This window comes from Acinonyx jubatus, chromosome D1, assembly GCF_027475565.1.
Source record: "Acinonyx jubatus isolate Ajub_Pintada_27869175 chromosome D1, VMU_Ajub_asm_v1.0, whole genome shotgun sequence".
NCBI lineage: Eukaryota > Metazoa > Chordata > Mammalia > Carnivora > Felidae > Acinonyx > Acinonyx jubatus.
This window is the reverse complement of record NC_069390.1, coordinates 28,908,617-28,921,150: the sequence shown is the minus strand read 5'-3', so window position 1 is coordinate 28,921,150 and position 12,534 is coordinate 28,908,617. Positions and strand designations below refer to the sequence as shown.

The 12,534-nt window shown below is 56.1% G+C and overlaps 1 protein-coding gene across 4 annotated transcripts in view; it reads right to left on the bottom strand.

Annotated features, from left to right (window-relative positions):
• Positions 1-12,062, bottom strand: part of PAX6 (paired box 6) — a 28,862-nt gene extending 16,800 nt beyond the window's left edge. The window contains exons 1-4 of one of the 4 annotated variants that reach the window (XM_053203339.1): positions 11,763-12,062; positions 4,787-4,980; positions 805-881; positions 378-438 (exon numbers count right to left, since the gene is read on the bottom strand). In XM_053203339.1, the coding sequence (XP_053059314.1) occupies positions 378-387 (10 nt within the window). In that variant the 5' untranslated portion in view covers positions 388-438; positions 805-881; positions 4,787-4,980; positions 11,763-12,062. Of the gene's footprint in view, positions 1-377; positions 439-804; positions 882-4,786; positions 4,981-5,079; positions 5,341-11,762 lie in introns of those variants that run through there. The other 3 variants (XM_053203338.1, XM_053203340.1, XM_053203341.1) reach the window with 3 other exon arrangements.
• Between the last annotated feature and the right edge of the window lie 472 nt (positions 12,063-12,534).

Sequence of the window (12,534 nt, the reverse complement as noted above, 5' to 3'; positions counted from 1 at the left end):
TCGGCCCCGCCCTGTTCAGCCCAGCCTCTCTCTCTCTGGGGTCAGAGCCCGGGCAGGGGCGGGGAGGGGGTATGAGTTACAGGATTTGGGGGGGATGGGGTTTCTCTACCTCAGCTTCGCAAACTCTAGCGGGCTGTTCTGAAGGGCCTAGCCCTTGTTCTTCTAGGAGCGAGAGCAGCAGAGTAAACGTCTTCCCCTCTCGGGTTGCCGGGTCTGAAGGGGGGCGCAGCTGTCTCAGGTCCCCGGGGCCTCTTGCCTCTTCCCTCGTGCCTGGCAGGCCTGGCCCGCGTGGACACCCGCGAACCTCTGCGCCCTCCCCTGACCTGCCCGTCTGCGTGTCCCCAGCCCGAAGTCTGAGAAAGACCAGAGGCACTTACTGTTCTGCATGCTGGCGCTGGCTGGGGGCCGCGGGATCCCACGGGGCTCGAAAATGGGGCTCTGTTAGCAAGGATATAGGCGTTAATCCAGGGCCAGCGCCAGGTAGGCCCTACCTCCCGACAGAGGACGACCTGGAACCGGGACAGGAGAATGCCCCTTCTTGAGGAAATGATCCACTCAATCGCTTGGGGCCATCAGAGGGGCATCCACCTCTGCCCTACAGTGTATACAAAATCTACCCTCTGGGCTACAAATAAAATACTCCAATATCCCCAAGCTGTTTTCCCCAAACCCCTTAGTAGCTAACTCTTTAATCAGGAGAAACAACCTAACTTTGATTTTTTTTTTTTCTTCCTCGTGAACAACAATGAACAAGTATTCTGACTTTTTTGGGGTTTGGAACCCAAAGCAGCCACCAGAACTTGCCTGAAATCTGGGAAGTCTGTCCACTCTTACAATAAAAGGTCTCACACATCTGCGCGCCCCTAGTTAAAGTCTTCCCCCTAAGACAAAACAAAAGGAGAGAAAGGTATGTCAAGCTGTGGCTCAAAAGCACAGGCCCATGGGCTCTCAGAGTCACACTCCCAGAAAAACAAAACAAAACAAAACAAAACAAAACAAAACAAAACGTGCATCTAGGGCTCAAACTACCATAGAACCCTAAATCTCAGAGTTATAACAACATTTCCAGCAGCCTGTCATGTAGAAGTCCGCACCTTTTAAAAGTAGCTGCTCTGGCCTGGCTTGGGAGAATTGGAGAATCTGACAAGTCGGGGAACCATTTTGCAAAAATATCAAGAACCAGTTAAAGGGAAAGGGGAGCACCAGAGAAACAGTGGCATTAGGAATCGAGGCCAAAGACTAATACCTGAAGTTCAGAGGTGAGGGGAAGGGGGAATCTCAGAACTTCAGGGTGCTTTTGGGTGCAGACTAGGGAAGATCAGAAGGGCTGCAGAGCCCATACTCCTTCCTTAAGGAACTTCACCATCCTAGTGGCTCCAAGGCTCCCAGATCCCAACTCTGGTTACCCCTTCATCTTCCACTCTCTCCCTCAAAGCTTCCCGGTCAGGTCCCCACTCCACCCTCCTCCCAGCCTTTCTGGGACTTTGAAAGTAGCAAGCCCAACTTTTCCCCCCCAAACCTCACTTATTGTGATTAACTTCTCTTTTGGTGTTTAGATCTTCCCCCCTTTTACTGTACTGTGACACACGCTGTCTACCTCGCCTCACTGCTTTAAAAAGTACGAACAGGAGGGGGTGAGCGTGGTCGACAAAGCCTACAGGCAGCGAACAATGGCTTCTATTCTCCAGCTCTCCCCAAACCCAAAGAGCAAAACTGAGTCTCCCTAACCAGCAACACAGCTTCCAACCAAATGTACCAACAACCCACCAACCCACAAAAGGGAACAGAGGGACACTTCTAGCTTTGTAAGTCCTGACCCAGTGCGGGTCCCCCAAGGTTCGCCCTCCACTACCCCCTCCCTGCCTTACCCTAAGAAGAAGGTGGGGGGGGGAGAAAATAGAAAAGCAATTTCTTGTTATAAATATCTGGAGGTAATTGTGCTACTGGTGTGAGTTGTTAGGGGCTGTAAAAAGATACAACGGCACCGTGGGGAGCTCAATTGGGAAGAGAGAGTTACAATAAAGAACCTATTCAAGAGGTTTGCAGGAAAAAAAAAAGAAGTAAAATAATTAAATAGTCACAGCATTATTTCTCCCTGTTTAAAGAAAAAAAACTAAAATATTCATTCTGTTTTCTGTTTTCTTATTGTGATTATTAATTTTGCCTGCCTACAAGCAAAGAATTCCAAGAAGCACATTTTTTCTCTTCAAGGCCATTCATGGTCTAATTTATTAACTAGCTGGGAGGCAGCTTAAATCCATAAAAATAAACTTAAGAGGAGGAATTTACCCAGCTTCTGAATGTGGTCTGGTAAAATTGGAGAGAGGAGAGGGTTACCTAGTTACCTCTAGCTGGGTTGGCTCCCAGGGCCTTCCTCCTGTCTCTCAGTCCCCACAGCCATAGTCAGATCTAGGACAGGCAGGAGAAACCCCAACTTCTTGAAGAATGTGCTCCCCCTCAAAGTGGGACTCCGAAACTGCAGAATAGTAGCAGGCAGGGAGAGGGGAGGTGGGCTTCTCCTAGAAGGGGTAAAACTTCCCGAATTCCTCTCTATAACCCACACTGTACTCAACCACAACTGAATGCCCCCCTCCTGGCCCATACATCCTTGAAGCCATTAAAAAAAAAAAAAAAAATTCACTAGCTGATTCCAGAGAGGCCCAGCCGATTAGTTTTTGAAGCAACTGGGAAGGTGGAAGCATCTCAAGTTCCAGTTCTGCTCCATTCCCACGTCTATCTCAGCTAAGAAGCTACTTAATTACTTAAGTAATCGCTAACATTTAGTGCAAAAGCGACCGGGGAAGCTGGCGACACTGACACCCAGAAGCAGTGGTGGCTGGAGAGGCTAGAACCCTAGTTGCAGCCAGTGTCCCCCAGCTCAGCCCTAGGCTTTCTACAGCCCTAACCTAGTCAGAGACCCACTGGGGGGGGGGGGGAAGAGTCTCCAGATGCTTCAGAGTCCAATGGGGCCTTGGTCCTCTAGGCCACTGGGCCACTGCCACCCTCATCCCCAACTCAAGCCTCAGCTTTCAAAAGCAGTTCTTTTAATCACTTAATTCTCAAAATCCATCCTCAAATTCCTTAGCTGGGGTGAAGAAGAGAGCTCACTTTTCGTCTCTACCGGCCCCCAGCCAAAGAGTAATTAGCAATTAAGATGACAAAGTTTCACTCTCTAGGGCCAAATAAGATAACAACTAATCAAACTGCCTTCAGACGTTTGCAAAGGTCGCCGGCTATAAAAAATGTAATGTCAACGGCAACAACTATTATTTGTCCTTGGTAAACTCACCAGGCTTTCAAGCTCTTTGCTTTTCATTTCATTTTCTGCTCCCGCCCCCTCCTCAAACCTTCCCAAGTTCGAGTTAAACGTCCAAAATGGCTTAGGAAGCTTTAGAGAGTATGAGAGAAAAAAGAAAAAGAAAAAAAGAAACCACGTTCACTTTGTTTTTAAACTTTCTAGAAATCACTCAAGACTGGAGGGCTGGGTTTAAGCACTCGAAAAAGAAAGCATTTCCACTTGAAATTCAACTCCATTTTCCCCCAATTACACTTGCTAAAATTCAGGGCTATTATGATCCAGGGAGACTGGAAAATCTGCACAAGGAAAGAGGCAACAACTTTATGAACTTTGAAAAGACACTTTTCCTCCTGGGGTCTTAGAATCGAAAAGCTCTCAAATTACTCAGACTAATTAGCTGGGAGAGAATGTGATCAGACGAAGGGGAAAGCCAATGCTTTCATATTGATTTTTTTTTTTTCTTTTTGAGTCCTCACAAAGAAAAAAAAATCAGGAGATTTGGATTTTTTTTTTTAAAGCAATCCACCTTTCCACCTTGAAACTTGTTGAAATGGCAACACCGGGTTGTAGCTTTGTCAGAGGAAGACAAGGAAAAATACCCACCGAGCCTGGGAGCTGGAGGATAGGGAAGCCCCAGCTTTCGCTGGGCCAGGGCGATGGTTGGGGGAAGCCTGGGGAGCAGAGAGTTTTCAAGTTCCGAGCTCTGCGCTCAAGTTGGGGGCAAGAGCCCGGGGGCTTGATGGAAGCTGACAATCCTGCCGCTCGGCTCTGAGCTCCCTCGGAGCGCGCGTTCGACCGCCTTGGCCTGGTGGCTTCCTTCTCGGCTCACGCTCACTCGCTCTTTCTCCCTGCCTCCAGAGTGTGGCTGCCTCGCAGAAAGACTGCTCCGGCTGGCGGCGGGCGCGGTGCCCCTCGGCGCTCGAGTGCCCGCGGACTCTTCTGTGCCCGAGTGGAGCGCCGCACAAAGCCGGAGGGCGGGCGGGCGGCAGCCCGGCGAGCTGGCTCTTCGGCGCTCCCTGCACACGCTCGCTCTGTGCGCGCTCGCTGGGCCCTCGGCTGGACAAAGCAGCCGGCGGCGCCCGGTCTCCGAAGCCGATCCCGGGCCTGGGGCACCGCAGAGCCTCTTCGTCCTCTGCCGCCGGCCGGGGGCATTTGGCGACGCTGGGGTCGGCAGCCGCGGCTGCTGCTGCGCCCGGAGCCTCGGTTCTTCCAGCGAGCCTAGCCCGTGCTGGCGCTGGCGCTGGGGCTGAGCCGGCCGCCTGCCCCTAGCTCCGCGCCGCTCCCGCTCACCGGCTGTCGCCCTCCGACGCGGGCTTTCGCTGGAAGTAGAAAGTTTGGGCTCCTGCGTGGAAACTTCTCCGGCCCAACTCTCCCGGCGTAGCAGTGGGGGAGGGGACCGGCCAGAGGGAGGAAGGAAGGAGGGAGGAAAGGGGCGACCTGCCTGAATATTGCAATTAAGATGAAGCAAGAAGAAAGAAGCGGACTCACCTTTATGAGGCATCCTCTTTCGTCCAAAGCTCCTGTCAAGAGTTTTGGTTGGTTGGGGTGGTTTTTTTTTTTTTGCTGTTGTTGTTGCTTAAAGACCACAATGGTTTGCAATGACGGTGTTTTAAAGGAGTTGCTGGTGAGAGTTTTCTCCACGGACGCTGCTGGTTTGGTGTGTGAGAGCAATTCTCAGATCCCTGGGAAGGAGACAGAGATTGACAATAAAATGGGCTGTCAGCGGCTGGAGAGTGAGAGATAAAGAGTGTGGGTGAGGGAAGTGGCTGCAGCCAGCACACCTATGCTGATTGGTGATGGCTCAAGTGTGTTAATGTGTGTGTGCCGGCGCCCGGCCTCGCCTCCACCGCTCCTCACTGGCCCATTAGCGAAGCCTGACCTCTGTCATCATCCTCCAGCAAAACACTTCCTCCTGCGCCTGAACCAGAGCGGGAAATGAGGCCGAGCCACGGTTCGCTTTTCAAACCCACTAATCACTCCGCAACATGCAAATGCACCGCTCGCTCCCACACAAAATATTGCTTTATGCAAAGCAGCGCCGGGGCCTCGCGCCAGCCGATTGGATGCTCCCTCTCCCCGCCTGGTGCAATTGGTCCGTTTGTTTGAATATGAATACACTTGTTTTCGGCTCGGATGGTGGGTCCCGGCTTCTCTCCCCGGCGCTGGGCCCCCGAGCCCGGGCTCTGGAGCTGGCGCTCGCCGACATCTCTAAGCTCCTAGCGCTCCGGGAGTCAGCGCTGCCCGCACTGTGGCCACGAACTTGAGGGGTCGAGCGAAGGCCGCTGGGCTGCGGGTCGCGCCCCCCCCCCAACCCCCTGAGCTGGGCGCAGGACTCTCAGTTCGTGGAGGGAGCAAGTTTCTGCAGCTTCTCGAAGCCCTTTCTTGCCAACTCCAGCGCAGCGCGGCCTGCCGCCCCGCCCCCGCCCGCCCTCTCCTCCCGCCCTACCCCATCCCCGCTAGGGCGCTGGGACGCGGAGCTCAGCAGCGGCCGCACCTTAGCCCACCTGGCCTCTGGGAAGAAGAAGAGAAAAGGGGAGTGAACGGCACTGGGTCCCGGCAGCAACACTCCGACGGAGGCCGAGGCGAAGCCTAGGCCGAAAGGAGGCCGCCTGGCTGGGAAGTAGGCGACGCCCGGCGGCCTCCCTAGTCTAGGCCTCCTGGGCCTGCCCATTCCCCCACTCTTGCTACCCCGGCCCTTTCTTCAGTCCTTTCTCCTTTCGGAAGCCGCGGTGCGCAGCGGAGCGGAGGCACAGCCCCGGCTGGAGAGGCCCGAGCAAACACGCCACTTACTTTGTGTACAGAGGGTTCTTGTGAAAAGCCCTGAAGAGTCCTTACCAAACACTCACCAACTTCTCCCACGTGCCATTTGTTGACTAAGTGCGGCTGCTTTTCCAGGAGCCTGAGAGGAGGGGACGCCAGGGGGAGACGAGAGGGGAGGAGGGGTGGTGGAGGCCTGGGGTGGGGGAAGATGACCAATGCTGGGGAAGAGTCGTGTGTGTGTCTTTGCTGGTGATGTCCGTGTGTCCGCGTGTGTCGATGTGTTCCACTGGTTATCTGTGTGCGATGCGTGTGTCTCCACACCGAAATTCCCTCTCCTGGGTCTGCTCAGTCCCAGGAGGCAGCTCCCCTTCAGCTGTTGCCAGAAAACCGGGAGGAAAGTAAGCAAATGGCTGTTCTCTTCTGACCACACACCAGAAGTCCATTTGTTGAATGCCGGACGATTAGGACACACCTCAGTACACTCCAAAGGCGCCCCTTGGCGCTTGCAGTTAAGGTGACAGGGGAGGGAGCGGCTGTCTACTCCTGCGAAGTCTCGAGTTCTCTCGGAGCTTGCTGCCCAAGTGGCAGGGAAGTGGGAGATTTGGGATGGGGGACACACCCCAGGACCCAGCAAAAGAGAATGGGGATGGCATAGCTGAGGCAGGGAGGCTGAAATGAAGCCACGCTGGGTACACGTGACTCCTCTTGACTTAGGAGAAGTGCTGAAAGTCAGAGCTCATCAACGAACTGTGCACCCCGAACTCGCGGCAGACAGGCATTGTGGCAGCCTTCCCTGGGAGCTGGAACCGTAAGGACGCTGCAGGCTGCCTTGAGCTGCCGGCCTAGTGTGGGCCTCACACTCTTCTCCCCAATCTGGACCCACTAACGCCTCGACCAAGGAGCCGGGGCAGAGAGAGCTCCGAAGGAACGGAGGCCTCCACCGCCCGGACCAGGTTGGGGTTGCACAACTCGCTGACTCTCTCCGCCTGGGGATGGCCCTTCCCGCACGCGTCCCAGGAGCACTCAATTCCGGGAGAAAACCCAGGCCAGAGGCGAAGGAGGCGGTGCCGGGCGCTGGGGTCAGTGGCCTCTCCAGTGTGAGATTTCGTAGGACCGCGACTTTAGGAGGATCCCGGGAAGTGGGGCATCGGGCCCAGGTCCCAGACCAGCAGGAATCTGCGTACCTTTTCTCTCCCTTTTTACTTCTCAAACAAGCGTTAAAGAAGCTTGAACTCAAGTCCATTGGCCATAGGCAAAGGGGGGGGGGGGATGAGGCCCAGAGACTGTCCGAACTGGAGGCAAATATCATTTTTACAACCTTTCAATTAGCGACCAAGTGGATTAGCACCTTCTTAAGCTTTGCCTCGGAAAGAAGCAGCCATAATCTTGTTGCTATTTCCCCCCCAGGGCACTGGCTCTTTGAATTAGCTCATTCTCCCACTCCTCAACCCCCATCTCACCTCGGAGAAAAGTTTTAACAACAAAAAAATCATAACAGGCCAGGAGCCGGGAGTGAATGCCGCTGACGTCATTGGGTGGGGGGGGGGCTAGGGGAGGACTCTTGCAAACCCCTCTGCACAAACAAGAAACAAAAAGGACTTGGCTGCTTCCAATGTGTCAATATTTGGGGGGGAGCTCAGCCCAAAGGGAGGCAGAGTTTTCAAAGTTTAAAGAGAGAGGGTTGGAGAGCAAGATTTCCTGGTCTCCCCGGAGGAGAGAGTCTCTGCAATCTCAAGGAGGGTGCGAGTGCTGTTCTACTTGGTGGGGCGTCTCGCGCCCTCTGCGAAGTACCCGTTCTGGTGGCGGCGCGCGGAGCTGGGACGAAGGTGCAGCAAGCCTGGGCCAGAGGTGTATGCAAAATTGAGACAACTCTCAGGTCGCCATTTTAATTGCGGCTTTCAACGGGACCGAGGCCCACTTGCTGCCCTCCAGGGCGGGGGAAATCGCGCTTTCCATTTCAGTGTCGCCTTTTCCCGCCTCTCGCCAGGTACTCCTGCACCCCCCCCACCCCCTCCCGCCCCTTGGCGCCGGAGAAGGACGTCTTTTCGGCCTCTTCCCGCAGGGGCCGCCGGGGTCATCCAACAGGGTAGGGGAGGCTCTCCGTGCCGAGGGAGTCGCGCTGGGGGATCGCAGCTCCCTGAGAGTGCCCGCAGCCTCCGACCAGTATTGGCGCACAAGTGTGAGATCGGGCAGCATCTCACCCCCAGCAGTCCCTGGTGTTTTTGCCTGTACCCACTCCCCAGGTTTTCGGTCCAGAGCCGGCCCCTGGCAAGGCAAAGACATGTCCAGTGCTTGAGAGATGCGCATTCGGCTGTCGACTTCAGAACCAAGAATCTCCTACCCGGTGTCGCGACACCTCTGAACTGCCGCTTTCCACCGCCAACCAGAAGTACGGTGCTGGCGCACGGGGAAGGGTGGAGACGAGCTTTTCTCTGAAGGAGGAAAGTCTCCGCAGACACCTGCTCACTTTGCAGAGCCTCAAAGGACTTTCTCTCTCTCTGCAGGCCCTAGGAAGGTGGGTTCCCAGGATAGCCAAGCTGACGAAACAGGGCAAACCAGCGTGAAAGGCAAAGGCGCCCACCCCTGCCACCCAGTTCGGGGTGCTTCCTTCACTCGGGGTCTTTCTCCCTCTCCTTTCTCCGGCATCCTTCGGGTCTCCAGCTCACTCAGCAGCCTCTGCGAGCCCAGACCGCGGGAAAGCCGGGGAGAGCCGGGAGCCGGCAGGGTGGCGCCTCCAGGCTGTGACCACGCTCGGCTACGGAAAGCCGCGGTGCTCTGGCCCTTCCTCACCTCTTGCCAAATGACAAGTGTGTCAAGGCGCTCTCTGGGTTCAGTCTTCTTTCATTCACATTAGGCGGCAAGAGTCTCTCTCTCCTCCTTACCCCCCAGAAAAATACTTTTTAAAAGGCATTATCCAACTGGGTCTCCCAGCGAAGAAACCCCTACAGCTTGTACGCAGGTGGGACTCCCAAGCCTTTGCTTCCCGGACCCTACTGCTGTTGTCCAGATAGGGGCCAGTTTTAAAACTCCTGGTGTGTAGAATACTTGCAAAGCAGTGGCACTCTCCGATTTTTGCAAGTAGGATTCTCAGGAAAGTTTGCTTTCCATTTCATCACCCTGGACGGTTCCCCGTCTCTCCGTTGCCCGTAACCTCCTCCCTCAAGCGGCAAGAAGAGTTCAGCTTCAAACGAAAAGCAAGCCAAGGCCACCTCAGTCCCTTCTCCCAGGAGATTCCCACTTAAAACACCTGCTTGTTTTAAACGCCAGGGACTGAGTCCTGCAATTTGTCCGGGAGTGTAGCGGGGAACAAGGGAGCTGGGAACTGGGGGCTTTGCTGGGGGATTTGAGGCTGGGGAAGGGGGAGGGAGCAAATGTCATGGCTGGCTCGCTCGAGCAGCCAGGGAACCGGAGCTAAGCGTATCGGGCTTTTAAAATGACATTGATTGGGACAAGCTGTTCCCCACCCCAGTAAGAGTTAATCTGCCTGTTAATCAAGGCACTAAGGGGCTCAATGCGAGTTTTATTAGCGATTGGAGCAGAGGCGGCAGCGAGGGATCAAAAGCCGGGATCCCAGATATTTGTCGGTGCGGTCACAAAAAAAAAAGTATTTTCAATTAGAGAACAATTCGGCGCTTTTCATCACTTTCTAACTCTGACTTGCAGATGGTGACTTACAAACCTGGCTAACGCGGGAGACGTGGGGGGTGGGAGAGTAGGGGTGGGGGAGGGAACCGAAGCCCGGCGTAGCCAAGAGGCGGGGGGCGGAGGGGGGGTGAAGCTGCGGGTTGGCTCCGCGGAGTTCCGCGGGGGAGAGTTCAAGAATCCTCCACCTGGGGCCCCGAAGTCTGAGATTCCTCCGGAGAGGAGAAAGAATGAAAAATAAAACAACAAACACCACCAGCAATATCCGCATCCATCCCTCCCGGTCGGCTCCCCACTGCTCAGGCCGCCTCTGGCTCCGGGTGGCGTCTGGGCCCCTAGCGTAGCAGCCGGGAGGGCCGGAAAGTTTGCGCAGCGCAGCGAGAGGGACTCTCCTTCCGTCTCTCCCGCTCTGCCCCCTTCTGCCCCGGAGGGGCGTTAGGTTCCTTCGGTTTTCCTTTCATATTCTAAAATAAATAAATAAACGCCCAGGCCCTGGGGAAATTTGAATAGTAACTCATTCAATAATCCAAATTATATGAGAGGGTCTAAGAAAAACTGGACAAGCCAACCACATACGCCCTCCGATCAAGGAGGGCACAGGAGTGAGAAGGCGACAGAGGAGGTCTCAGTCTCGCCCTGGGCGCGGGGAGAGAACTCTGGTCAGAGGTAATTATGTCACTGCGTTTTCTCGCCGTGACAGCCGAATAAACACGATCTCCAATAAACATCTCTAATGAGGGAGGAGGCCCGAGGATGACGGGGTTTGATTTATGACTGGAGGAGAAGGTCCACTTCCCACTGCGAAGCGGGCAACCTGCTTGCCGCCCAGCTCCGGAGAAAGGAAACCGCGGAGGAGAGAACCAAGGCCCAGGTAAGGCGCACGGCCGGTTGGCCACTTCCCTCACTCCCTTGCTTCTCAGGCAAGGTGGGTAGGGCCCCCCCGCCCCCCCGCTGGACAGTGATCCCAAGCACCTGTCACAGGTGCCTGAGATACAAACGTCCTCCGAAGGTGCCTCTCAAAGGTCTAGAGAGATGGCGTCAGGGCACGAGTGGGAGTGAGGGGCGAGCCCCGGCCTGACGCAGAGGCCTCCCCGGGCCAGCGCTCCTATGCCATGCCTAAGCCCGCTTCGGAGTCTGTGGCCGCTTGGAGCTGGACTTTCGGAACTTTCGCTCCGCAGAACCACCAGGTAGCCTAAGTTTAGGGTGGTCCCTTCCCTGACGCACTTCGGAGAAACTTCTGGCGCCGGGCTTGGGCTGTCCCGGGGCAGGAGAGTGGCCTGGCGCTGCTCTCCCCGGCGCTCAGCGGCCAGCCTCCCCTGACGCCCACAAGCTTCTTACCGAGACAGCGAGCGCAGCGCCCGCGGTAACCAGAGCCCGCGTTCTAGCTCAGTGAGAATCGTTAATTATTAGGTCTTCCGAAGTGAAGCTCAAATCACACGCTGGGGCTTTACGTGCTGCCCAGCTCTGCGGGCAGCATTCTTTCGTCCTCCGCTCCCTTCTGAGAAACGAACTCCCATCTCTAAGACTTTGTTTCGGTCCAGCCATCTACACTTTGCAACGGCTGGAAACTTTTGCAGCGCTCCGCCCGACCCGCGGCGGGGCGTTTCCACGCGCTCCGGGCGCTGGTGAGGACTTCGCGAGTGCTTGTCATGAACTGAGATTTGGGAGAGTTCTGGGTGCAAACTGCATCCCCTCCTGCATTTCTCACGGTTGCGAGCGGCTTCTGCAGATAGCAGCAGCAGATCCCCATCTCCCACTCCCCGCCCCTCCCCCCCTCCCAGCTCAGCGCCCAACTAGAAGTCCACTCTAGGAACTGGAACATTTTGCTACTTTTGCAGAAAAGCACCCTCTGCAAAGCTAAGAACCCTTCTCTCCCCACCCCCACCGCCCGCCATGCTATCCCGCCCTCACTAACTCCACCTTTGTAATGCCTCCTTTTAAAAGCAAAAGTCAAGCCCCTGAGCTACTTGGAGGCAGCCTTGGATTTGGGAGCACCCATCGCGAGCAGCAGAGAGGCGGCGCGGGGCCCGAGCCGGACGCAGGCCGGAGCCTAGGCGGTTACCTGGGAGCGGAGGGCGGGGAGGCAGGTGAGCCTGGCGGCGCGGGTTCCCACACGTCTCACCGCCGCTCGGCAGGGGAAGTGGCAGATCTGACAGCCGCTTTCTACGCGAGGACCTGCCCCAGAGTTTAAATGTCAATGATAAGAAAAGAGGGTGCTCAGGCAGGCGCTAACTTTCCTTAATATCCATGCCAGCGCGGTCCTCATTGGCTGCCCAACCCGCGTGACGTCATGGCGGCTAGAGTTGGGCTCCGCTCCGCGCAGACTTGCGCCGGGGCCCGGCGGGAGCCTTCCCCTCCCCACCCCGAGTCGGGTTCGCTCTGTGCCCTGCCTTGGCCTTCCAGAGTCCAGCACGTAACTACCCACGCCCAACCCGGCCCGGGTCCGCCCAGCCCTCATTTAGGGCGTAGTCAACCCCAAGGAAACCAGTCCTCCTGAGTGCTCTCTTCCTCCTCGCTGGTACGCAGGACCCTGCCACTAGGCTGGCCAGCTACCTTCCCAGGTGCCCATCCGGTCCCCTCCTCCGATCACCGAGGGAGTCACTTTATCTGAGGGACTTGGAGGCTGCGCCTGGGTTGAGAGGGGCCTCTGGCAGGAATGGTTTTCAGGAGGAGCTCGAGGAACGATGGGTACCCTGGTCTGGCCCTCGCGCTTGCAAAGTCACCAGCTGGGCACAGTCGAGGGCTCCGGGAGAGGACCAGCGAGCCCTTACCCCAGGCTACGCCAAAGTCCTGGCCAAGCCAACTAGGTTCTTGTGAGGACGCGCCAAACAGCA